This window comes from Tetrao urogallus (assembly GCF_951394365.1).
Source record: "Tetrao urogallus genome assembly, chromosome: 4".
Taxonomy (NCBI): Eukaryota; Metazoa; Chordata; class Aves; order Galliformes; family Phasianidae; genus Tetrao; species Tetrao urogallus.
Genome location: NC_136817.1, coordinates 49,250,232 through 49,274,562, shown reverse-complemented (window position 1 = coordinate 49,274,562; position 24,331 = coordinate 49,250,232). Strand labels below are relative to the sequence as shown.

Below are 24,331 nucleotides of genomic sequence, written 5' to 3'. Positions count from 1 at the left end.
GAGTTCTTTTCCACATACTTAGAGCATCGTTAATGATCTCGTCCCCATTTAAAAACTCACTTCAATTAAACTGTGTTTTACTACCTCTAAACTGTACTAGTTGAAGGTTCTAACTTCCAGATTTAAAATATCTGGTATCCCTTGTTTTATGACTGCAGCAGCAGAGGTGTCTACAGGTGTGGGATTTGGTAAAGTCATTTTCAAATTCTAATTTCAGGGCAGCAGCAATGACTCTAAGAACAGTGTTGTTATCTCTGCAAGCATTGTTGGCTGCTGCAGAACCAGACGATCCGCAAGACGCAGTAGTGGCAAACCAGGTAAGAAGCTCAGTTGACTGAATTGCTAACATTTCTATAACCTTCATTAACTCGAACCGAGTTTGGAATAAGGTCAGTCAATAAAGATTTTTCAGTCATCTATTTGAAAACTGCTTTACAGTAGGTGTCAGTTACTACAGTGTTTTGTTCTTTACTCTCTGGATTCCGAAGTAAATAGCAGTTACTGTGCAGTGTGAAAAGATGTATTTGTTTCTTGGTTCCTTATTTAGCTTGTAAGAAATGTCAGGAGGTAACTATGCATAGTAAAATGGATTCCAACGTAACTTTCCTTTTAAACCTTCCTTCCAGCCTGCCTGGTCTGGTGGTTGGTGACCCTGCACATAGCAAGGGGGTTGAAACTAGATGATCATTACGGTTCTTTTCACCACAGGCCTTTCTATGATTATGTGAAAATCTAAGACTTACACAAACATTTGTTTTTATTCTGAAACTATTTATTTATTGGATTTGAATTGGCTTGTAGCTCCTCTTCTAGATTAGTATGAATACTGCTGAGTGTTGATTTGTTGAAAACAAAAATCTTAGGATTAAATGCTGCAAGTCACTATTCGTGAGACACGTTTAATCTACATGGAGCATTCTGTGTTTTACCTTTGCAAGTACTTGGGTTAACTATTTTAGTCAAATATGTATTAATAGAATTCTAATGTAATCAGCAAGGTTTGTTATTCTTCAGACAGTAGCAACAATTTATTAAAAAAAAATAGCTGGTGCTATTTAAAATGTTGATTAAAGATGGGAACAATCTTTCTATGGCTTCAATCATTTGACAGTTTTCAGCAAAATCCCAAGTATGCATGTATTTTTCCTTTTTTCTTTGGAGGGAGAGGGGGGGGGGAGAGAGAGGGAGAGAGAGAGAAGGCTTTGCTTTGCATTTGACTGATAATAAGGATATATTTCAGTAACAAAAAAAACTCAAGCAAGTAAAAAGTTCTTCCAGCATCAATCTCCTCTATATCTCCTGTAAGTCAGCACGCTCCAGGAAAGGGTAAGAAGTGTGTACTCCCTTCTCCTAAAGTCTAGTCTATGTAGGGTGATAGTTAATCAGTTTATCAAAGCTGTCTGGTTTTAGAGGGAAACGTGGAGAACAGAGGAAACTCATTTTGTCCGTTGGTGGAAAAGCTGTTTTGCATTTTCCTTTTTCACAAAGAACAAAAATAGAACTTCCTATTCTGCTGCTGAAAGTAAAATTCCAACAATCTCATAGAAACACTTCAGCTGGAAATTGTTTTCCCTCGGATAGAAAACTTCATGAAACTCTCTGGACTCTGGATTGCAGTTTTCCAGGTGGTCTTTGGGGGTGTCAGGTGGGACTGTGGCACGGCTGGTGTGGGGAAGATTCAGTTTGTCCCCTACAGATATCTATATCTGCTGTGCCAGCAGGTTGGCCTTTAGTTACACACATGTGTGTAAGTAGAAAGTTGTTATAATTCCTCTGAGAGAGGTGAAGGTTAACATCCAGTTCTTCCACATAATGGTGCACGGTCTTTGTTTTTTCCAGGTCACTTGTCTTGTCCCATCCTATTGTTCCCCTCCACTATCCCCAAAAATCTTCTTGAAAACAAAATCTAATAAGGAATTATTTATCCTGTATGCTCATCTTTGTTTTACTTTGCTAATTTACGTAATTATTTGTTAGATGAGGTACAGGGAAGTATTTTCCTACGCATGTTTTGGCTGAATCTCAGGGTGAGCACAGTGTTCTACTCCTGCTCAGATAATGGCAGTGATTTCAGGTACCTGCCATCTTCAGATGCTGTCCGGTGCCAAAACTACTTCATCATACTTGACTGGTTACAGCTGGTTTTTAAGTACAGCAGCATAATTGACTGTGACTCCCAATACAGAGACATCAGTAAGAGATTCTTGTGTGCTTCTCAATTCAGTGAGAAGCCAGATTACTAAATAAAGGAGTTCTACTTATAGGAAACTGAAAGCTAGTTCTGAATAAAATGTAGTTATGCAAACACGACTTAAATTCTTTCCACTTCAGCTTGTTGCTTATTAGATCTGCCAATATTTTCAAATCCTTAAAAAATAGAATAGGAAGTTTTCTTAAGACAGAATTGTTTTGGGATGTTACTGATGCTACCCTTACTGCTTCCTCACTTCGTTAGTTGTAAAGATTAAAAATGTATTAGAGAGCACTGTTTATGTAAGTTATTTCTACCAGTAGGTTATCTTCTCTGTTTGTTTTAACACCATTAATAGTCAGTGACTGTGTGGGGTTCTTCGTGGGGAACAGAGTTAGCAGGAGGTGTACACAGCTCATAATGCAGCTGAATTTGGGACTGTGCTGTAGGAAAAGTGAAATGAAATGTAAGAAGTACTGACTTGGACAGTACTTTACAGGTATGATTGTTTAGATGTATGGATAAAATACTAGAATGATAGTTGGTTGTGTTTCTGTCCTTAAAATGACTCTAAAATCGTGCATTTTCCTGTATCTTGTCACATCATCTTAGTGCTAGTATTTATTATATAGGTAAGGATGGAAAAACTTTTTCAGGAGGAATGATTAAGGAGAAAAAGTATGGTTTGAATAAAGGCAGTGTATGGTTATGGAGATTTAAAACTTGATTTTCTAGATGAACGTTGCTGGAACAGGAAGCTGTCGTCTTGCTTTGTTGTATACAGTTCATGACAGATGACCCACTTTCCTGGCTTTTGAGTTCCTGGCACAGGGCAAAAGCTCTTACAATGGTCATTGTGTTGTTTGCTGAAAAACCTGCTAGTGACAAGATTGGTGCAAAATAAAATTATGCAGTGTATTTAAATGTTATTGTCTGATTAACAGTAGCTTGCAGAGAATTGCAATTTCCTAGTTTCCTGCACATTCACCTGGTTTTTCAGCCCTTTTTCATGGTAACAAGCTGCCCTTACATCCGTATTTTGAGTAGGAGGGCATGTAGTAAGAGTCAGCCCTCCCTGAAATGCAGAAGTCCTTGCAGTGTGCAAAACCAGGCGTCACTTCAGTGATGAGAGAAATACACAAAAGTTCAGCACAATGCATACATTCACCAGTTGCTGACGTGGGAGCAGCTCATGCTTTGCTGCGCTGAACAGAAACGTTTGGTAGCTGTGCCAAATACAGCTGCTGCACTCCTTCCTGGTCGCTGAGTTGAGAGCGTTGTGTTGGCAGAGCTAGTATTGGATTGTACACACACCTGTAGTGTGTCATTTAACAAAGGCAAACGCATCCAATTAAATGCGTGCATAAGCTTCAGCTACATGTAATGCTCGCCTCCATGTATTGTTTCAAAAACTTGAGTTGGATCAGTGTGAAATAAGGTTGAAATAGTGTTGAAGATGTTACAGAGAGAATTGGGAATGGAACCTGCTGCGTCATCGTACTCTTTGGTTGGACCGTTGAGTTGACTTAACTTCCCATTCTCCCCTCTCTTTCTTTTGTATAGTACAAACAAAATCCAGAAATGTTTAAACAGACAGCTCGACTTTGGGCACATGTGTATGCTGGAGCACCAGTTTCTAGTCCAGAATACACCAGAAAAATAGAAAACCTTTGTGCTATGGGCTTTGATAGGGTAAGTATATCCATGAGGTTCCCTTCCAACCCAAGCCGTTCTATGATAGGTAACTTGAATGTTTTCCAGTAGGAGTGGGGCAAGCATATAGGCAATATAGGGAGCCATTCAGACGTTGAAGTAAAACTCGCCATTTCTGTTCAATTTGGAGGGTCAGTCATGCGGTTTGGCTGCAGTTGGAGTTCTGAGATGCTTCGTTGTTAGTGAAAGAATAAATTAGTAAATCTGAAGTTCCCTCACCCTTTTTGAGTAACCTTTCTGAAAATGATTAGTTAAGACTTGGGTGAAAAACCAACATAAGCTGATAAATCTGCAAACAAATTTCATTTCTCAGTTGCAGGCTCGCGCACTGAAAATGTTGTCGTTACCTGTTTACCTTACTGTTTGTTTTCTCATTGCAGAATGCAGTAATAGTGGCCTTGTCTTCAAAATCATGGGATGTAGAGACTGCAACAGAATTACTCCTGAGTAACTGAACCATGTAGAGAGCTGCTTCGGTTGTCCAGCTTGCCCCTTCGGAGGAGCATCACCATCTGTTATTTTTAGGATTCTATATAGATTCTCTTTTAAAACTGGCACTCTTGCCTGATGATGCTATCTAGGCACGATTGGAGACTGAAAAACCGCTCTGTAAATAAAGCTAATTAAACGTCTGTGTAAATTTAAAAAGGGGAAATACTTTAATTTTTTTCTTACTAAATATTGTAAAAATTCTTTGAGCTCAGCTAAAATAAGGGGGGGGAAAAACATGCCTACTTTCGTGTTTAGCAGTGTGACGAAAACTAGCAGGAACTTTCTTCAGGATTTTGATTTAGTAATTCAGAAAGCCACATTTTGAGTGTTAGTCATCAAAATTGTTGGTGCCGCTCATCACAGCTATCTTACTGTTCTTAACATGGATCCTATGTGCCTGTGGATTGACCTATATTTGCATGCTTGTACTTAATAGACGTATTAGGTAGGGGCGCTGAAGAGAGCACCATTTAAATACCTGAGTGTTCCTGTTTTCCTGAAAGACTTTAAAAGATTTACCCAAAGTTCCAAATGGTGACCTGTTCAGAACCTTTTTCTTCGTAGCTTATTAATTGGGGAACCGGATTCTCTTCTCCCTTACGTCATACAGCTGAGAACCCTCCCTAGATGATTCTTCATTCTGTTGGTATTGTGTGCCATGTATGGTAGTCTAGGCTCGCCTATGAAGAACATATTTTGAATTATCAGTGATTTTCATCCATCGTATTTTCTACACACTAGTAAGGGTTTAGTATGCCTTGATATAGCACAAGAATGGAGCTGGTTTTCTTTTCTTTTTTTTTTCTTTTTGTCTTAAGTGGATGTAAAATGTTCTTCAATATATCTTGGATAATATGACTTCACTGGATTTGAAGGAGGAAAAAGCTAATTCTCTGGCATACTGAGAATTATATTTTCTTTTGAGTGCTTGATATGATGCAATCAGCTGTTTTTGCAGCAGTTTCCTAGCTTTATTTTGGGCTTCAGTTTAAGGATTGCTTTCCAGGTACTTGAAAACTCATCCTTGCTTGCGTTTTTCTCTAGTTGACACATGGAGGCTGTGTTGGTGTTTTTACTGTACATACTTCAAATGCACATAGAAGTTTGTTCTCAATTTAGCTTTCTTTTGGATTGATGTTTCTGATAAACGAGAACTGAAACTTACCTTGGCTTGTACATACAGTCAGTCGTCTTATTCGTATTAAAATGACATTTCATCCTGAGTGCAAAAGCTTGAAAATTATTAGTTTTGCAACTTCAAACACTAGTACATCTATTTAAAGAGAGCTCTACTGTCTTTATGAATATGATGCTAACTTTCGAGAATATATCTGACAAGTACTTTCAGAGAAATGCTGAGACTAGGGTGGGGATTGTCAGTGCTGTACCACGTAAGGCATTTTTCCACAACTGTTTCTTCTCCTGAAGAGTGCATTAATGGGGTGGGATGTGGGGAGGGACGTCTGGTTGGGGTTTCTCTTGGACTGTGAAGTGCAGGCTGAAATAGTTTCACTCTTCGTAGAGGTTTGTTTAGAAGTTGTACTAGATGGGATCAGGAACGCTGCACCTGATCAATGTCTGGAGCACAGCTGTGGAACAGAACCAGAAAGTAGAGCTGTACAGACCCAACTCTTCGGGGATGTGCTCTCAACTCTTCTGTCCCATGTGTCCGAGCTTAAAATATTTTGGGGGCACAGACAGTAAATACTTCTAGCTCATATCAGTGCAATACTAAATGCATTTGCTTAGTCTTATACATACTGCTTTTTGAGGTGTAGTCAGTGATCACTTTTCTTGGATTTTCTTCAGTTAGTGTATATCATTCTCGAAGATGCCAAAGGAAACAAATTGTTTTGTCTTTCTTTATATTTATTTATTTTTTTAAACAAGAAGCTGCTACTGTTCAGCTGGTTTGCTAGGTGAGAACCAGGGACGGTAGGAAACTGGCAGAACGCCGCTAGTGTTAACCTCAGATTGCTGTTTTTTCTGTTGTACAGGGTAAAAACTTGATTACGTCAACGCCTTTTCTGTTGTGTTGTTTTATCCTGGTGGTAATTATAAATTGCTGACTGCTTTCCCTTGCTCTTCGCTGCTATTCATCAAAAGAAGAAACTCTGAAATTGTTGTCAAGGGATATAAAACTTCTGTCATGGGCTTCTGCGTGTGTCTTTGGATGAGATCGGTCTCCTCAGAGCACCCACTGAAAGCGCGTGTCCAGAGGTACCCACATTTCCTGAACTGTGCGTAAAGGAAGATGGGGAGGGAAGAAGAGTGGAAGTGGTTCTGAGGTGGTCATGGTCACCACTGAAACAACACCCTGTTAAGTTCTGTTTCTCTTGTGAAGTTACCTCATTTTTTGTCTCCGTACAAGAACACTTGTCTTCCCTTTCCCTTATGTGTAGGTGTTGGATGCTATTTTTTGCCCTCCATCCCCACGTGCTTTACAGCAGAGATACCTTGATGCTGGCTCAGGTGCTGGCAGAGGGCAGCTTCTCAAGGCCTGAGCTGGGAAGGAGAGATGACATTCGGGAGACATCGGTGGGCTGAAGTTCTCGAGTTCTCGTTAGTCTTTCCTAAGGAGTGGTTTTGTCTTCTCGATAGTTATCAGAGTTGAATACAGGAACAAGGTTGTTCAAGGTTGGTTCAGCTGCAGCTGGGGCTGAGCCCCAGGGAGTTTACTATCAGCATTCAGCTCGCTGAGTTTGTGCACAATGTAGTTGTGCCATCTGCGTGAGTGGCGCCATGTTGTGGGCCCTACACATTGCCAATGCAGAGCTGCCACACCGCTCACTGCTTCAGGCTTGGGCTCACATTTTCTGCTTGCTTAAAATGAATTTTTGTGAACTGTGGGAACAGTTGCTTGCTGAGTACAATACATCTCATATTGTCTTCCTTCAGTATTTAAGAAAGCAGCTTGAAACAGTTATTCTGAAGTCTAGATGGCCCAGTTTTTCTTAACAAGGCATTGCTAATGGAGCATACAGATTTCCAGAGCGTGAGATCTCACTGCTCAACGTTTTAATGTTCATCTGGCAAAGTGGTTGGTGGGGAACCAGCAGCTCCTATCTCATCCACTTCTTCAAAAAGCAAAGTGTAATTTTGCATAGAGATAAAGGAATGTCCCTTTGTGTTGCCAAAAGCCTCAGGTTTCCCGTGAGTGCCAAACTCTCCATCTCTGGCATCTGCTCCCCCTTGCCAAACTCGCAGCTTTCTCCATCGTGTCTGTGAGGGAGTTGTGCTCCTGCTGTGACCAACTGGGACCTCTTGGACAAAGCTTAGCGATGGATCCTTCCAGAAAGTTCTGGCCTGCGGTGCTACTCCTGCGTGTTCCAAACTTCCCTTTTGCAGCAAAAAGTGTGCCAAGCCAGCAGCGCAGAACTGGGTATGAGTGAGCAGCTTTCTGGTGAGCCTCGTGCCAGCTGGGCGCTGTGCTGTGCCTGGCCCAGGAGTTAGCGTGGGGCTGGGTGCTAACGCACTAGGAATATTGTCTGTCCGTCTTCTCCTTTCAGATCAGAATAAAAGAAGAATTAAAAAGGCAGGAAGGAGCTTACCTGGTGATACCAAGCCTGTAGGGGGTGGTGTGGGCAACAAACATTCAAACTATGCAAATTGAAGCTGTGAATCAGTCTGGGTACTTGAAAGCCTATGGAGTGCTGATTTATGGGAGGGGGAAAATCAAACCTGAAACGTAGTTTCAAGCAAGAGTTCTTGTTTACTGCATCTCCTAATGTGAAATGTTCTGTTTTCAGAGTGAGGGGAAGAAGCTTGACTGTGAGCACGTCCCTTGCTTCCTTCCTAAATACCAATAAAAGCTGGCTTAGTGTTGGAGGCTTGCCCAAAGGGGAAAAGGATAACCACCTGAGCAGTGCTAGTTTGGTTTCGTGTCTGCTTATATGCAGCCTCAAGAAGGTTAGGTGTCCTGTCCTGCCCTATTTGTTGATGGCAGAAGTTGATCCAAACATCTAGCTGCTCACTTGTGCTGCGCTCGTAGGACTTGATGAGCTGAGAACGCCCTTCATCGTGCCATCCATTGCATTGTCCGGCTGCAGCAGGAAGCCAGGGTGCTCAGCGAGTGCCTCAGGCTTTGCCTGGGAAGGCCATGCAGGTGGTTTGCTATGACTTCTTCTCATTTTCCAGTCAGAGCCTTCTCCCATGGCTAGGTGAAGAAGCAGCTGTTTCTTCCCTCTTGCTCATTTTCTGATTATTCTGAAGCCATCAGTGGCTGCACACAGCTCGCTCTTCTGCTGGTGCTGCATCCTCAGCTGGTTCAGCTGTAGCCACATCAGCCCAACTGTCCTCAATGCATTTTGCTTCTTGCTCAGTTATTCCAGCTGCAGTGCCCTGGAGTTAGCAACTCATCTTTTCAGATCTGCTCTCATTCAGCAAAATCTTAGAACTCGTTTGCCCTGTACTGTGATGTTTCTTCTCTGCTGTTACCTGCTTTGTAGGCATCAAACTCTCTGGCCGGCTGCTTGTGGCGCTGAGCCTCTCCTTGCTGGTGTCAGCTGGGAGATGTGACTCAACAGCTGAGGAAATGTACTGTGAAAAAGCTGTATCTGCCCACTGCTGGTGCTGGGGGTGGCTGGAGCAGGCTGCCCTCATAATGCTGATGTCAGCTGTGGAAGAACCCTGCTTTTCACTTTTCCATCTGAAATTCTGACTTTTCTTAAAAAAAACAAACAAAAAAAAAAAAGCAAAAAAACAAACCTTAAAACCCTAAAAAATATATTAAAAAGTCTGATAAAAGCTTGGTAGGAGGTGGGCTCCTGTGCATCAGCCTGCCTGTAATGGAGTGGGGGGGGCTGGGATGCAGCATCAGTGTTTTTTGTCTTGAAAATAAAAACACAAACACTTTTGTACACAAATGATTTTTTAAATAAACACACATTTGAAAAGATGTTGATTTCTTTTCACTGGGAATGCTTAATAAATGCATGTTTCCCTGAAAGCAGTTTTCATTTTATTTCTGGTATTTCAGATGGTTCTCGTGTTCCCCAGTGCACTGCCTCTGTGTCAGCAGTGAGAGCAGCTGGGCTCTGTCCTAATGCTCGTGGAAAAGGGAGAAATTGTGTAAATTTAATCTGTGTAGTGAAAGCATGATTTTGGCTAAGGCTGCCTCCCAGAGCACACGCGGTGTCTCCTTGAGAAGAAGAAAAGCGGTGTAGGCTGTGTCTGAAGAAAGAGAGGAAGCAGCCTTTGTTTCCCGCTGCCGCTGATCTCGTAGCTGTGCATTTCCAAGCACGGTGTGCTGCGTGGACTGCGGCACTTCTCTGCAGGGAGGCGATGGCTCTTGCTGAGCTCCTAGTGCTGTCCTGCAGCTGGGGGAGGGCTCGGGCAGAGGCTGCGGGGTTTGGGTCAGAGGTTGCTGAATGGAACAGGGTGGTCTGAAAGCTGCCTTCTGCTCAGTGGGAGCTGACAGAGGATACTTGATGAAATACAGCCTGGAGCTGGGTTAGCGGGCTGTGCACCGCGTGGCGTTGCTGTGCAGGGATGGTGTGACCATGAAGCGAGGCTTTGATCGTGATCACAGCTGTTTGGTTCAGTTCTCCTGTATTTAACTTTGTGTTTCGGCAGCTGTAACGCTGGCAAATTTTAGCCCTCAGCTGGGTAACTCTGGTAACTCTGGTGCAGCAAGTCCAGGATTTAAAATTGTTTTAAGGCCAAGTTTGGGGCTGGAGCACCCATGTCTGGTGTAATGTCAAATAAATTACATTGTTTCACTCAGTAGCTGCTTTGTGGTGAAATACGTGAGGTGTTTAGGGGGGTTTTAGCCAAATGAAGAACAAATGAAGAGCAGCTGGAATTGTGAGGGAAAAATGAGAGCTATGGTGGTGAAGGGGGAGAAGTGGCTCACAGTGCAATCCACTTACAGTGGGGCAGGAGGATGATGCTGGCAAGCACCTCGTTTGCCCTGCCCAGGTCCCTTCCTCCCTGCATTACTGCCAGAGCAGCTGTTCTCTTTGCTGCTGGGCTGGGAGAGGCATTACTGCAGTGTGTTAAAGGGGAGCGAGGCAGTGAGCTGCAGGACTCCTGCTGAGCCTGCTGGAGAGGCTGGGGAGGCCCTGCAGCCATGGTACCCACCTGTGGGCACAGCCCTGCCTGCCTCAGGAACCTAACCTACCCTGACACAGCCCCAGTGGAACAGCAGCCCCTCACCAGCAACAGCTCAACACAGAATTGCCAGTCAGGCTTGGAGGAGAATTTTGTTTCTGGAAGCAGACCTAGAGCTGGTCAGCTCCATTTCACAGGGTTCATGGTATGTATTTCTTTCTCAGCAAAGAAATAGCACTGGAAATGCCACCACTACCATACTTCTTCCAGCCCTGAGGCTAAAGAGCAAACCCTGGGTGTGGAGCAGGGCAAGAGCACTCCTGGTGCATCTTCAAGTCGTTGCAGGAAGGTGGAATGGCTGAGATGCGTCTTACCTGTGTCCAAAGTGATTTGAATGAGCCGAAGTTGTCAGCTTCAATGGAATGAAGACTTGTTTATGGCTTTCACCATTAAAGGGACAAAGACTGTGAAATGAAGCGTGTGTATGAATGTTCCAGAGGCACATTACAGCTGGGCTGGGCCTGGGGATGTGCTCCTGCTTGTCATGCACATTGCCCTTTATAGCAATCTCCCACGTTCAAGTCCCTAACTGGCCTGAACCACATCAAAACCCCAGGAGCAAACTGTCTGCAGGCCACACTTGTCAGAAGAGAGAGCTACTTAGAAGCAGACATGTCCCAACAAAGTAAGTACTGACAGTTCTCCAAGTCAGATGGTGCAGAGGTAGAAAAAGCCAAATGGCTCTTAAGAACAAACAGGGAAAGTGTTGTTTCTCAGACTGATCATTTGTCACTCTTCCCACTTGGGAACAGTCCTCAGCTGTGACTGTTCAGCAAGGAGAAACCCGTAGTGCTGCACATAAGGAGGCACAGCAGCAGGACATGCTGTGGGCACCCAGCTGGAAGCAGCTCCCTAGAAATGGACCTGGGGTCCTGGTGGCCACCAACCTGAGCACAACTCAGTAACACGTCCTCGCTGCTGACAAGTGGCATCCTGGCCTGTGTTAGGCACAGCGCTGCCAGCAGGGGAAGGGAAGTGGTCCTTCCCTTCTGCTCAGCTCTGGTGAGGTGTCTCTGATGTGCTTGGTCCAGTGCTATGCTGCACAGCTTGAGCGGCCTGGATATGACAGAAAGGGTCTAATAAAGGGCGTGGAGCTCCTCTTCTGGGAGGAGAGGTAAAGAGCTGGGACTGTTCAGCCAGGAAGAGGCTCAGGGGGATCTCATTAATATGCATAAATGCCTGAAGGGAAGGTGCAAAGAGCAGGAAGCCAGGTTCTTTTTAGTGGTGTGCAGTACCAGGGCAAGGGGCAAGAGACACAAAATGTAGCACAGGAGGTTCCCTCTGAACACCAGGAGCACTTCTGTGCTGTGTGGGTGACAGCTCTGGCACAGACTGCCCGGAGGCTGCGGTGTCTTCTCCTCGCAGATCTTCAGAAGCTGCCTGGCCATGAGCCTGGGCACCTGCTCTGGCGTCCCTGCTGGAGCTGCGGCTGGGCTGGAGGGACACAGAGGTCCCTGCCAGCCTCAGCTGTGCTGTGCTTCTGTCCCAAATCTAGAACTTGTAACGGTGCCTACTGGTCAGTTCATCTTTCTAGGAACAATGACCCCGTGGTGTGGACGGGGGCAATTTCCTTCCGAGCCTACAGCCACACATGTGCCTGGCCTCCCTGCTGCTGGACCTGGCCCTGCTTGCTGCACAGCCCTGCAGAATCGCTCACGCCAGGCTGCAGCAGAAGCCATCCATTTCAGCTCTGCACTCCTCCCCCAGCTCCGGGAGTCTCTGCACTTGCAACTGTTTGGACATCAAGAAAGCTGCCGTGAGTCTGAACTGTAATAAACAGATTGTTTTTATATATACATACATACATATTTCAAAGGGAGGTCAAAGCCACCTCCCTTATCCTACTTAAAAGGATTTTGGTAGTATCTGCTGTGTCAGTGCATTCAAATGGTTGGTGGCTGAAGGTTGAAAGAGATTATACAAAAAAGCCCCTGACGTTACTGCCACACATCGTACTTACTGGTTTTGAAAAACAAGTGAAATTATGAATTCGTGTGATGAGCAAAAAAACCCAACCAAACAAGGTCAGCAGGAAGAGAAAACAAATGGGAAAGGTGCCTGCTTGGAGGTGTGCAATCAGAAAATCATGTAATGCTGCCTGGAGTGAACTGCCATCATTTCAAAGGACTCAGAGCCCAGCGCTGACATCACAGGAGCACAGCACGGCTGAGGCTGGCAGGGACCTGTGGGTCCCTCCGGCCCAGACCCATCCAGGACACCGGAGCGGGTGCCCAGGCCCATGGCCAGGTGGCTTTTGAAGATCTCCAAGGAGGAGAGCCCACGGCCTCTGAGCAGCCCAAGCCAGTGCTCCGTTCCTGCATTATAAAGAATATTATTATTTATCTTTTAAAAGCATTTGAACAAAATTCCTTGTTTCTTTGCAGCAACTACATGTAAGAGAGAAACCATGACTGCCTCTTGTGTGCTCTTTGAGAAGAGTCTGACACCAGTTCTCTACCTTCTATCAGGCGTTTATACAGAGATATGATGGAGCCCCAGAGCCATGAAGTACTCGCAGTTCTCAAAGAGCAGCCAGAACCACCTACTTGAGCTGGGATAGATCCATGCTCCAAATGACAGCAAAGGACAGGAGGCAGGACTTCCTCATAGCTGGGAGGAACACACACAAGTTTGGAGCCTGGGATTTACTTGCACTTTTCCAGTCTAAATCAAGCAAAACCTATCACATGAATGCCACCTCGCCTCTGGTTTCTGGAAAAACACTTAGAAATCCAACATGAATGCTGTTGTACCATGAGGAAGTACCACCACCGGCCTAGAATAACTCAGTCATCTCAAGATCAGTCTCCAAACCCCTGCCTCAGACTAGGAATATTACAAAGTGAAATGAAGCATGTCCTTGCAACATCCAGTTAAGCCTGTGGAAACCACTGGTGTGACAAATTAAGTTTTAGGGAAAAAAAAGAAAAAAAAGAAATATTTGTATCAAAATGGCTGAAAACTGTATCGTAGTTTCAAAATAAAAGCAGTAAAGACATCAGATTTTCAGATGTGCACAGGAAAAACATCAACAGGAGAAATTCCAACTGTTAATGTGATGAACAGCACACACATGTGGAAGTCTGTCTGACATTACATTAGAGGCTTTGAGTAAGAGAAGCAAAGAGCTTTATGCAGCAACTACGTGTAAGAGAGAAACCTCACCCAAGCAGAAGGCTGGAACATGCTGAAATCAGACACCTTTTCTCAGAGACACCAGTGCTACCCCAAAATATCCTCAACATCCCAGCTTTCTTGCAGACAGTGGTTGCTACCCCTATGCTGCACCAAAGAAAGAACTCAAAATTGTTCTAGAATAGATGGTGATAATCTACCTGCTGTGGAGCACTCGGACCTAACACCAAAGCAGCTCAGCTCATGTCTGAGACTTCAATAATCATAGGCCAGCTTTTGCTTCCCAAGCTTTGGTGAATCAGGGCCAAGATACATCAATCTCAACTTCCAGGGCAAACAGATGAGTTTAATGACTGAACTTAAAGAGTAAAACGTGTATTTCTTGTTCTAGAGCTTGCCTGCCTTGCAGCTGTATGAACACACATCTGAACTCTTGTGGCTATGAACACACATCTGAGCTCTCGTGGCTGTTGAAATAATAGTCTGGTCGTGGGTGTGGGACACTGCATGTATGCAGAGCTACCTGGTTGAGCTTCTTACCTCAGCTGACTTGCTGTTGACTACCCCATCACCAGCATGACTTCTCAGCAAGTTACAAATCAGCTCCAATAACCACCGCGCTTCCTCTGAAGAGCAGACGCGCCTCCCGATGCTCCCACTCCTCAAGGACCCAGCTGCGCCGACCATCTGTACTGCCCACGGATGTCTCAGCTCTACTGACCGTGGATCTGATTGTGCAGCTGCTGGTAAACCCACCAGGCTGAAAATTGAATGGCTCTTATCAAAGTTAAAGGGTCACAGCAAGTCCTGACTCTTCCCCCTAACTGACAACACCCAGCCACTGCAGAGATATGCTGTTCCCTGACAAAAGCTTGTCATCACACTTGCAAAGCAGAAACTGAGAAGATACTTTGTCGTGGGTTAGGAAGACCTTTCCATCAGGTAAAACAGGAAGGCTTCTCCCAGGGCAGCCTTACAATGACTGTATACTGTTTGGTGCAGACAGTAATTCTGTAACTTTGTAGCATAAGTACGGCTTGTGTCAAATATCCCTGAGCAACACCAAAGCTCTGAGGAACACAATCACATTGTTTGTCTTTAGGCAAATGAGACATCGCTGAGTTCAGGTGTAGCTGCTTCTACCAGGTAATGGAGGGAGTGTGCGTGCTTCTTCTGCTTCTGTAACCTGAGCAAAGGGTTTGAACCTTAACAAGTGTGAGCTGACCTCTTCCTACGGTCCCATCAGATCACTTATTTCTTTCTTTACAAGCTGCTATGGTAGCCTAAAACTTCATTAGCTCCTTTGGAACTATAGAAAGTAAGGCGAGGTAGTGAGGGAAGGATGGGTCGTGTTTCTGATGCTGGAGGGACACAGCAGGTGCTGCTTACAGAACTTCAACTGCTGTTCAACACCTTGCTATTCTCTGTGCCTACCTGTTGTTGCACCGAGACAATTCCTCATGCTGACACCAGCTACTCTGAATGATGTTTAGTTATCAGCTATGCACACCTGGAGCCTGGCTTGCAAGCAGATTTACAGTCCAACTTCTTTGGTTTGGGCTATTTCCTCGAGCATGATTTGTGTCTTGATTTCTGCACACAAACAAACAAACTTATTACTGCCAAAAACACAGCCATGGAGCATGCATGCAACTGGACTAGGATCAGCACAGTTGATTTCTTAAAGAAACAATTTCTTGGGTACTTAGTGAACCCAAATCTTTCTGGAACTTCACACAAGACAGTTCAGCTATGAGAGCTATCAGACTGGCTACTGAGTTTCACGTTAGCTAGTGTTGAACTTGGTCCACTAATGTGAGCTAACCATCTACTGGCTGGAAAAACATTTTAGGAAAGGTATTTTTGTTACTTAGCATATGCAGAAAAGATGAATAATGCATATTATCCTTCCTGTTTAAGACACACCGGTTTGTTCTAGAAATACTACCTTGTTTATAACAATTATTCAGATTAAATTTTGCAGGGCGGTTCAGGTTTCATGTACTACTTTACAAAGGATGCTCCCAGAACAGCCTTCCTCTCCTTTTGTTTTAAGAGCCAAACAGCCTCAGAATCAGAGAAACAGAGATAAATGCACGTCTGCTAAGAAACCGAGTTTTATGAAAATGAGAACTTGAAAGATGGTAACTTAGAGCTAACTATGGATCTGAATGAGAAACCTCAGCCCCATCCACAAACACCGGGTTTTAACTGGGCTTTCTTTTATTCTTTATCACAGAATAAAAGGTGGAAACCTCTGAGCATCAGTTCTCTCATTACCAGAGACAATCCCCACTGCTATTTCAGAGCTCGCATACGGTCAACTACAAAATAAGCATCTCCTCCCTTGCAGTAACTTGTCTTCAATTCCACAGCTCTAAACTGATCAACAGATTTTTATTACTTGTTCTATCCTCAAAAAGAGAACTGGCAATGCACACACGTATGGATAAAATTACGTATAACATTACATATGGATAAAAATGATGCCTGTGCTTCCCTGTATTTGGTATAAAGGCTAATGCTCACCCGTGGAGTAACTGAATTTTGCCACATGTGCTCTCAGCACTTTGGTCAGCGATAGCTGGAGTCAGGCAGAGAAATTGTGCATGTAAGCTGGTCTACGGTGCCAGCAAACCAGGGGACCTTTTCCTACAGTTGGTATGCATCTCTGCACAGCCTAATTTGCAGCATGGAGTGTTCATTTTCTTTAGCTATACTGGGCTATACTGGTAGTCGACGTACAGAAGTAATTCAAATGTCCATCTCAAGAAAACTAAAGAAGTTTAGTTTTCTTTTCAGGTTTTTTTTTTCAGTCTAAAAAGAAAACTGGAAAAAAAAAAAAAAAAGAAAAAAAAAAGCCCTGCTCAGAGCATGGCACTGAATCATATAACCTCCACAAACACTGTCTAGCCTCTAGAGCTCTATGAGGATCCCTTGGGAGACTTGACAATTAAACTGATTAAAAACTGACCTATATAAAAACTAAACTTGCCTCCCAAAATAATATTTTGAAACAATTCAGAATTAAATATTTGCACAGTTTGCCAAGACTTTTCACATAGTTTTTAAAGGCACATCACTAAATACCAGAGCTCATTTTTAAGAGAGTTCCCTTCTTGGTAGCACCTACAAACTTCTATCTAAAAGGTTTAAAAATTGTTTTAAACCAGCAGAGCACATCAACTCCATGAGGGAAGCATTTGACCAGAGCACAGAAAACCAAACCAACTGTGTTACGATCAGTGAATCAAATTTGTGGAAGTATCTCACAGAAATCAAAACCCTGATGGATCAATGTGTGATTAAATGCTTTTCAAATCCCTCTCAATGAGAGCATCTAAAACACTTCAAGTCAAATACTTTCAGACAGTCCTAGGAGAAGCTGCACATACTTGCAAAGCAGAGCACGTTTTCTCTGTAACAGAGGAAAAATACACTGTGACACCAAACAAATGCTTGATAAGGGAGACTCAGTGCTTGTTTATCAGTATGCAACCACACTGCATCCATCCCAGGACAGCAAGTAATCCTCAGCTTCAGTCAACAGCACCCAGCTCCCCTACAGGGCCAGCAGGGGATTGCAAAATGATTTGCAAAAGAAGCAGTGAGGCACGGAGGAGCAAAACGAACTGCTTGCAGTTGTTCTGTAGACCAACCCCTTTCTCGCCATACAACTTCAGCAGTTGTCCACCATAATTTCACCTAAACACAAACCTTTTACACTACATGAAGCTGTCTGCTTTACAGCTTATATGCTAATTTCTATGAACACCTAAGACCATGCAGAGATACAGGTTTTTTGAGAGAAATAAAAAAAAAAAAAAAAAAGGGGGGGGGGGGGGGGGGAAGAAAAAAGACTGCCATGTGACACCTAGAAGCGTTTATTTTATGCAACAAACTTAAATATGATCATGTGTACATAAAAGTGTACACTTTTATCTATGCTGAACAATGCCAGGAAACGTAATATTGATGCAACAATCTTCTAAAATAAACATTAAAAATGAGCCTGAACAGGAAGACAAAATGCAAAACAGACTTACTTCCAATCAGCACGATGCTTAAAATTGAGAGCAATCCTAAACATTTCCAACTTTCCTTACAAAGCTGCCAAAGTCCAACTATTTTTAAAAATTGATTTTTTTTTTTCTTTACATCAATAATAAAAATCTGGTGACAAACATTATAAAATCAAATGCTGGACTGTCTTTACTCCTTTAAAATTCAGAATATTCCAACAGAACCGCAGGAGTAAAAACACTTAAAAGTGATATATGTTTTTATAAAACAAACATCAATATGTACATTTATTGCAAATTATATTAAACTAAAATGGAGGGAAAATTAAAAAATGAAATGTCTACTTGCGAATTAATAATTTTAAGTGATTACTTTCCCACTCTGATAAAAATCAGAAAGCAACATTTATAAAATTGCCACCACATGACTTTTCATAGCAGGGAACTGAAATCTGTACATCTTACTTTTGCAGAAAAGTAGGCAGGCAGAAAGAATTATACATAAAACAGTCTCCAAAAGTAAAGCAAAAAACTTTTTTTTGTGTGATTTTTTTTTCCTCTAGTCTTATTTAAAATCCATTCAGTAGACTTCTACCTTTTCTGTGAAACATGGGAATACCTGGCTCTAGGATCGCGAATTTTCAGTGTCAGTGTAAGGACCTCCCTCTGACTTCCTTTAAAAAAAAAAAAAATGCAGCATGAAAATTAATGGTGTAAATACACTTTTAAACTCCAGAATGCAGGAACTGGAACCAAGTGTTAAGCAATTTGCTTAATTATTGACTTTTCATAAAAAAAGTCTCTGGGGAAATAAGTACAGATGCTTTTAGCCTCTTTCTCAAGAGTTTCTGCTTTACATTTCCATTGAGAAGGATTAATTTCACGTGGAAGGGAAGCATAGTTTTCCTTCTGTTTTCAGAGCTGAAAGCTGTGTGTTTTTCGAAGTAATTTCAGTTCCTGTACAGGAAATTTCTGAATCCTAGTTTTTGCAGAAGCTTGGAGCATGCCTTTATTTGGCCTTCATTTCCTCCCTTTTCGAGTGAGTTTTCTTTTTACCTTTTGTGGGGGGAGAAAAGGAAATCAAGGTTAATTTTAAGGACAAGGAAATTACAGCTAATTCTGCATCAAACGCTGTCCGTAACATCCAGGTGTTAGCTCATACACTCTTCCTTTATATGCCGAGTCTTCCAACTCTAGCTTGTATCTTAGCTGTTATTTCATTACCTCAACACAGCTGAATTTCCTTACTGTATATCACAGCTTTCTGATTAACTTGAAAATACACAAGTCCAATGATGATCACTCCATAACTGAATTATGCTTTCTCAGCATAAACAGAAATAGATGTATTTGGAGCTTTCACTGAAACCACAATATAATAACAACTTGTTTTACTGTATTTAAATACCTAGAATTATAAAAATAGCTTTACTTAGAAGCAAATCAAAGGTTTTTCAAATGTTTACACTACCTCGTACAGTTCAACTTAAAAGCAGAAAAGCTATCACATGTAGCTGGCTTTACATAAGTTCTTCTAGAAAAAGAAGACATTTCTTTGATTCCTTACTGTATAAACTGCAATAAAAACCATAGAATTGGCCTACATAAGATGCCTGCTACACCTTAAGGAAGCCTCCCTCTGCTATCTCTGTATCCTCAGTGTCTTCCTGGCTGCTCTCACAGGCTTTAAAAAGATCCATTGCACTCTGGGAATATCCTGGACTTGAGTCTATCTCCAACAGTGAATCTCCATCACTTCCAAGCACCTGGCTTCTGAAAAACGTTAACACTGTTTTGGTATTTTTTCCAAGAAAAGATGTATTGCATATTTCAAACAAGGAATCTTGACAGAGCCGGTTCACTTAAGACTATTGGTGGAGCAGTATTTTTATGAAGACTTAAACAAAACTGACATATAAAGCAAGCATTGCAAGGCAGAACACAAATACTATTCTCTTGAGAGACTGAACAATTCACTAGTATATGAATCTTGTGAGAAGAAAAGGGTAATTCTTTTTGACCAAGATTCTCTTCAAGATCTTCAATTTGACAAAATCTCTAGAAAGAGACCATCCCAATTATTCACACCTCCCTAAGATTGAGCTTTCTTTCAGTATGCTGGTTTGCTGACCTTACCCTTATTGCTCTATGGCTTTTGCCACATTTTCATAAAAATTACCACTGTATCAGAACCAGCACATTTATGCTTATTTGTTTGTTTACATTGGAAATAAATCAACGCATTTAAATGCTAAAGGACAGAAAAATAAATTATCATCAGAGAGCTATTTTTCAGATTATGGTTTCAAATTCTATTGTTGATTTATTTAAAATGTAGTATTAAATGTTTGTTAATGTTAAACAAGCATCAGACAACATATGAGAAAATAGTTACAGTTAGAATTACAGTTTATTCTATTCATTAAAGATGATCACTTTTAAAGCCTTTCTCATCAATGAGCAATGCACAAATTCCTGCACACTTAGCGTTAATGAATGTACTGAAAGAACCTCAAATCTTGGTACTTTTAAACAGCAATGCTAGTAAGGGGAACCAGGATGCAACATACTGGAAACACAATTTATACCATCCTGAGAGAACAACTTCAGTTCTCTGACTGCGAGTACACTGAAATAACAGAAAATAACGTATGTTGGATCATGGTGTTTGTAAATTATTGTGGCTTAGCTGTGCTCTTAACATGTGCTCTGCTATAATTCTAAATAAAGAGTCTATCTTGAAACAGAGAAGCCCCACCCCACCCACTTATTTTTAATTTAATTTATTTTTACCTTTGTAGATCAATTTGTCTCTGTGCTGCTGCTGGCTTTTTTGCTGTGTCTTGCTGTTTTGGTGCTTTGGCATTACCTGTCTCTAAACTTCCTGGACTTTCTTGACTGGCTGCTGCCCTTTTTCTTCCCCTGACAGGTGGCTTATTTGTTTCCTCATTTTTTGCAGTGGTACCCTGAGGTTCAGGTTTGGGTGGACGCCCTCTCCTGGTTTTTGCTGCAAGCGATGGTCCTGTTTCATCTGCATTATTTTCTTCTGCTTTCTGATGAATATTCTCAGTTCCAGATGCTGTTGCTGTTCTTTTTTTCCCACGTTCAGTACTGTTTCCTTGCGTAGCCTGATCAGAATTAATTTCCTAGGAAAGAAAAATCATTGATATGAAGAAAGATTGCCAAAGTCAAAGTGAAATTGTTACCTCTGTTTGGCGGAAGCATGAGTTCATAAAATAAAGTGTTCTTATTAAAAAATAAATCAAATCTGCTTAGATCTAGTAAAAATTTTTACTAAAGATGATTTTTAGGGCTAAACAAAAAGAATTTTCTAGACTGTGTGCAATTCCAAATCTTAATTCAGAGAAATCAGAGTCAATATAATGAACTGCAAGTTGCTTTGGCCTGCAACAACAGTTCTCCTTAAGCTCCTTCACTGCCTCTATAAGGGATTAAGATTTGGTCATCTACAAAGTTTACATGGGTAATTCTGTCATGTTTAAATAGGTATGGCTTAATTGCATGTTCTTCCCAATGAAATGAGCAAAGTAATGGAAGTGTTTCAGTTTCACAAAGCGCTGCCTGTATGTGAAAGACAAATGTGTCAAAGCAAGTCTCTACACAAAAAATAATTCACATGGAAACAAAAATTGGATGCTGGAGCTTCCTTTGAACAATAGCTTGTGAAACACTTAGTAGAGAGATGCAGAGAGAAGAGTATTTAAGAAGCATGGCTAGGATGACTTAGCAGTTTCAACTAATTAAGGTCCCTCGCTATTTAAAAGTGCTATGTCTGAACCAAGGACTTATCTGTTAAACATTCTTCCATTTGAATAAATGTTTAAATAGGTCTTGCAGTGTCCATAATCTTCATTCCTGTTTTACAGATGCATAGGCAACATTTACAAATGCCTTCAGACTATCTTTACAAACAACCACTCCTGAAAAATTTCTGCTAAGGTCACGTTTCAAGAACCTAAAAAACAATCTGAAGAACCATTTCATAACTACCTTCCCTGTTATCAACCTTTTCAGAAGAGCTCTATTTTGGGAAAGAAGAATTAAAAACAGAAAAAAAGAAGAAGAAGAAAAAAAAAGGAAGCATAATACAGTTGAAATACGTATATTTTACTTTTCTTCATTAGCTCATTGCTGTGACCATGTGGATGTTATTTGACAAGATCACGAAAACTTTTTATTTATATAAATCCAAAATGTCTGTTTATTACTCTGATTTCATCTAATTAAAAGAGTCACTGTCACTGTAGATATACAAATTCTTATAATATGCAAAGCATGAGCCATCTATGTATCCCCACATTATGAGAGAAATCTACATTGATTTTAGAATCACAGACTCATTCAGATTGGAAGTGACTTCTGGGAATCATCTGATCCAACCTTCTGCTGGAAACGGGTCACCCTACTTGTTGCCATACCAGTCCTTGAAGAGCAAGTGACATTCCATAATGCTTCCGGGCAACCTATCCCAGTGTTTAGTTTTCCTCACAATGCCTGATTTTTTTTGCTTATATCCAAATGGCATTTCCCCTTAAGCAACAAGAACAGAAAACCTCCATCTTCTCAGTGAACAGCTTCACAGTACTGAAAGACTGATGAAGTCCCGCCATAGCTTCTCTCTTCTAGGATGAAGAGACCTAACTCCTTCAACCTTTCTTCAAATAACAATTTCTCCAGGACTTTAATATATTGGTGGCTCTCTGCAAGACTCCTGTTTTCAGTATCTGAGGTCACAGGATTCCAGGTTTGGTCAAAAGAAAGTCAAATAGAATAGAATAATCACAGTCTGCTGGTTATACTGGTGCAAACCCAGGGCCCAGTTTGCCCTCATGACTGCCAAAGCATACTGCTGACAAGTTCTGCTGGTTTCCCACTGAGACAGTCCCCCCAGGGCCTTCTTAAGACCTGCAGTCCTAGGCAGATCCCAGTACATTGCCTGAGTTTAATACATTCCGTGTGTAGGACTTAATATTTACTGTCGATAACTCTTCATGCAGCTACATGCTTCATAAGTTAAAAAAAAAACAACAAACAACATTATTACTTAGGCCTGGTCATCTCTCTCTAATGGAAGAAAAAGAAGGCATTAAAAATTCTCAAAATTTAAACAACATATAGAGTTAGTGCATGTTTGTTCTAGAGGACCACTTGACATTCGCCAGACAATATCTTCAATTACTGCAAAAACATAAAATAAAGGTGGGTACCTTTTGGTGCTCTATAAAAAAAAAGGAAGTATTTTCTGAATTTCTGTAATATTTTTGAGCATGACTCCTATAAATTACTCTGGATAAAATTAACAATAGTTTTGAAAATCAGAGACGTTTCATTGGACTAAGAAAACTGTAGTTACATTAAACCTGACATTATCAATTCCTTTGAGACCATCCACAGAGATGTATACTGAATTAATGCCCATTTCCAAGCTAATTATAGAGATACAGTCCACAAAATCCCCAAACATACCTTATTTTTCACAGATTCTGTCTTTGCTGGTGTGACTGAAATAATTCGTACAGGATTTTCATCGTTTTCACTGACGCCAGTTTCTGATATATCTGAACTTTGTTCCCTGGTAGCATAATTGAAGACAAAATAAAGCCAAGATACACAAAACAGAAAATAAGATGTTTGCAACTTTTTAAGCCAAGTCCTTTATGGCAGACACAGTGTCATGCAATTATTTTCACAAACATCATGATTGTTACTCTAAACTAATTCGTGTTTCAGATGGAAATTCTATCAGATAGAAATAGCCAATTCTAGCAAAGACATGGAGGAAAAGTAAAGACCAGCAGCACTCAAACCAATTTATACAAACATACACAAGTTTTTAAAATGAAATAGTTCCAAATAAATAAATAATCAAGATCATTTCAGTGTATTTCATGCATACTTCTGTACCTTGATCTGTTTCCTGCAGAAGAGCTCAGCTCAGAGTTCACACTGATATTGCTTCCAGTCTCTGATCCTGTAGTTCTAATATACGGTCTCCTTCCAGTTGCAGACAATGGTTTGTTTACTGTACCTAACACACCGGTTGGTTTTGGCTAAAAGAAAATGGTTTTATTTTAAAAACAGGAATTTTCAGACACATTTTAAATATGTTCTTGAATATTTAAAAATATTGTTTCTGGATTAACAGTCTCGGTCATGATGCCATCAGTTTAGAGCTACAGACCTCATCCTTAATTAACAAGCAGTCTATCACAGTTTTATTTCTCATCATTTAATGGCACTTCATCAATTGTTCTCTTTCCTGCTTTGAAGTCACAGAATCACAGAATCACCAAGGTCTTGTGGGAAAAGACCCACAAGATCACCCATTCCAACCATCCACCTATCACCAATAGTTCTCACTAAACCATGTCCCTCAACACAAAATCCAAATGTTCCTTGAACACCTGCAGGGTCGGTGACACCACCACCTCCCTGGGCAGCCCATTCCAGTGCCTGACCACTCTTTCAGTGAAACTAGTATTTCCTAACATCCAGCCTGGATCTCCCCAGGGGCAGCTTGAAGCCATCCCTCTAGTCCTATCACTGGTCACAAGAGAGAAGAGGCAGACCCCCAGCTCACTACAACCTCCCCAATAGAGCAATAAGCTCTCCTGAGCCTCCTCTTCTCCAGACTGAACAATCCCAG

General features: G+C 41.6%; 2 protein-coding genes across 5 annotated transcripts in view; one reads left to right on the top strand and one right to left on the bottom strand.

Moving 5' to 3' along the window:
- The window catches only part of UBE2K (ubiquitin conjugating enzyme E2 K), a gene marked incomplete at both ends in the record, with an annotated part of 34,171 nt that extends 29,812 nt beyond the window's left edge, over positions 1-4,359 (top strand). For 2 of the 4 annotated variants that reach the window (XM_079534544.1, XM_079534542.1), the window contains 3 exons: positions 218-317; positions 3,755-3,883; positions 4,285-4,359. In XM_079534544.1, coding sequence (XP_079390670.1) covers positions 218-317; positions 3,755-3,883; positions 4,285-4,359 — 304 coding nt within the window. The remainder of the gene's footprint in view (positions 1-217; positions 318-3,754; positions 3,884-4,284) is intronic. The other 2 variants (XM_079534543.1, XM_079534541.1) reach the window with 2 other exon arrangements.
- Positions 4,360-18,684: 14,325 nt separating this feature from the next.
- Positions 18,685-24,331, bottom strand: part of PDS5A (PDS5 cohesin associated factor A) — a gene marked incomplete at both ends in the record, with an annotated part of 70,746 nt that continues 65,099 nt past the window's right edge. The window contains 5 exons of the mRNA XM_079534794.1: positions 18,685-18,720; positions 19,287-19,437; positions 20,458-20,810; positions 23,152-23,257; positions 23,590-23,735. Coding sequence (XP_079390920.1) covers positions 18,685-18,720; positions 19,287-19,437; positions 20,458-20,810; positions 23,152-23,257; positions 23,590-23,735 — 792 coding nt within the window. The remainder of the gene's footprint in view (positions 18,721-19,286; positions 19,438-20,457; positions 20,811-23,151; positions 23,258-23,589; positions 23,736-24,331) is intronic.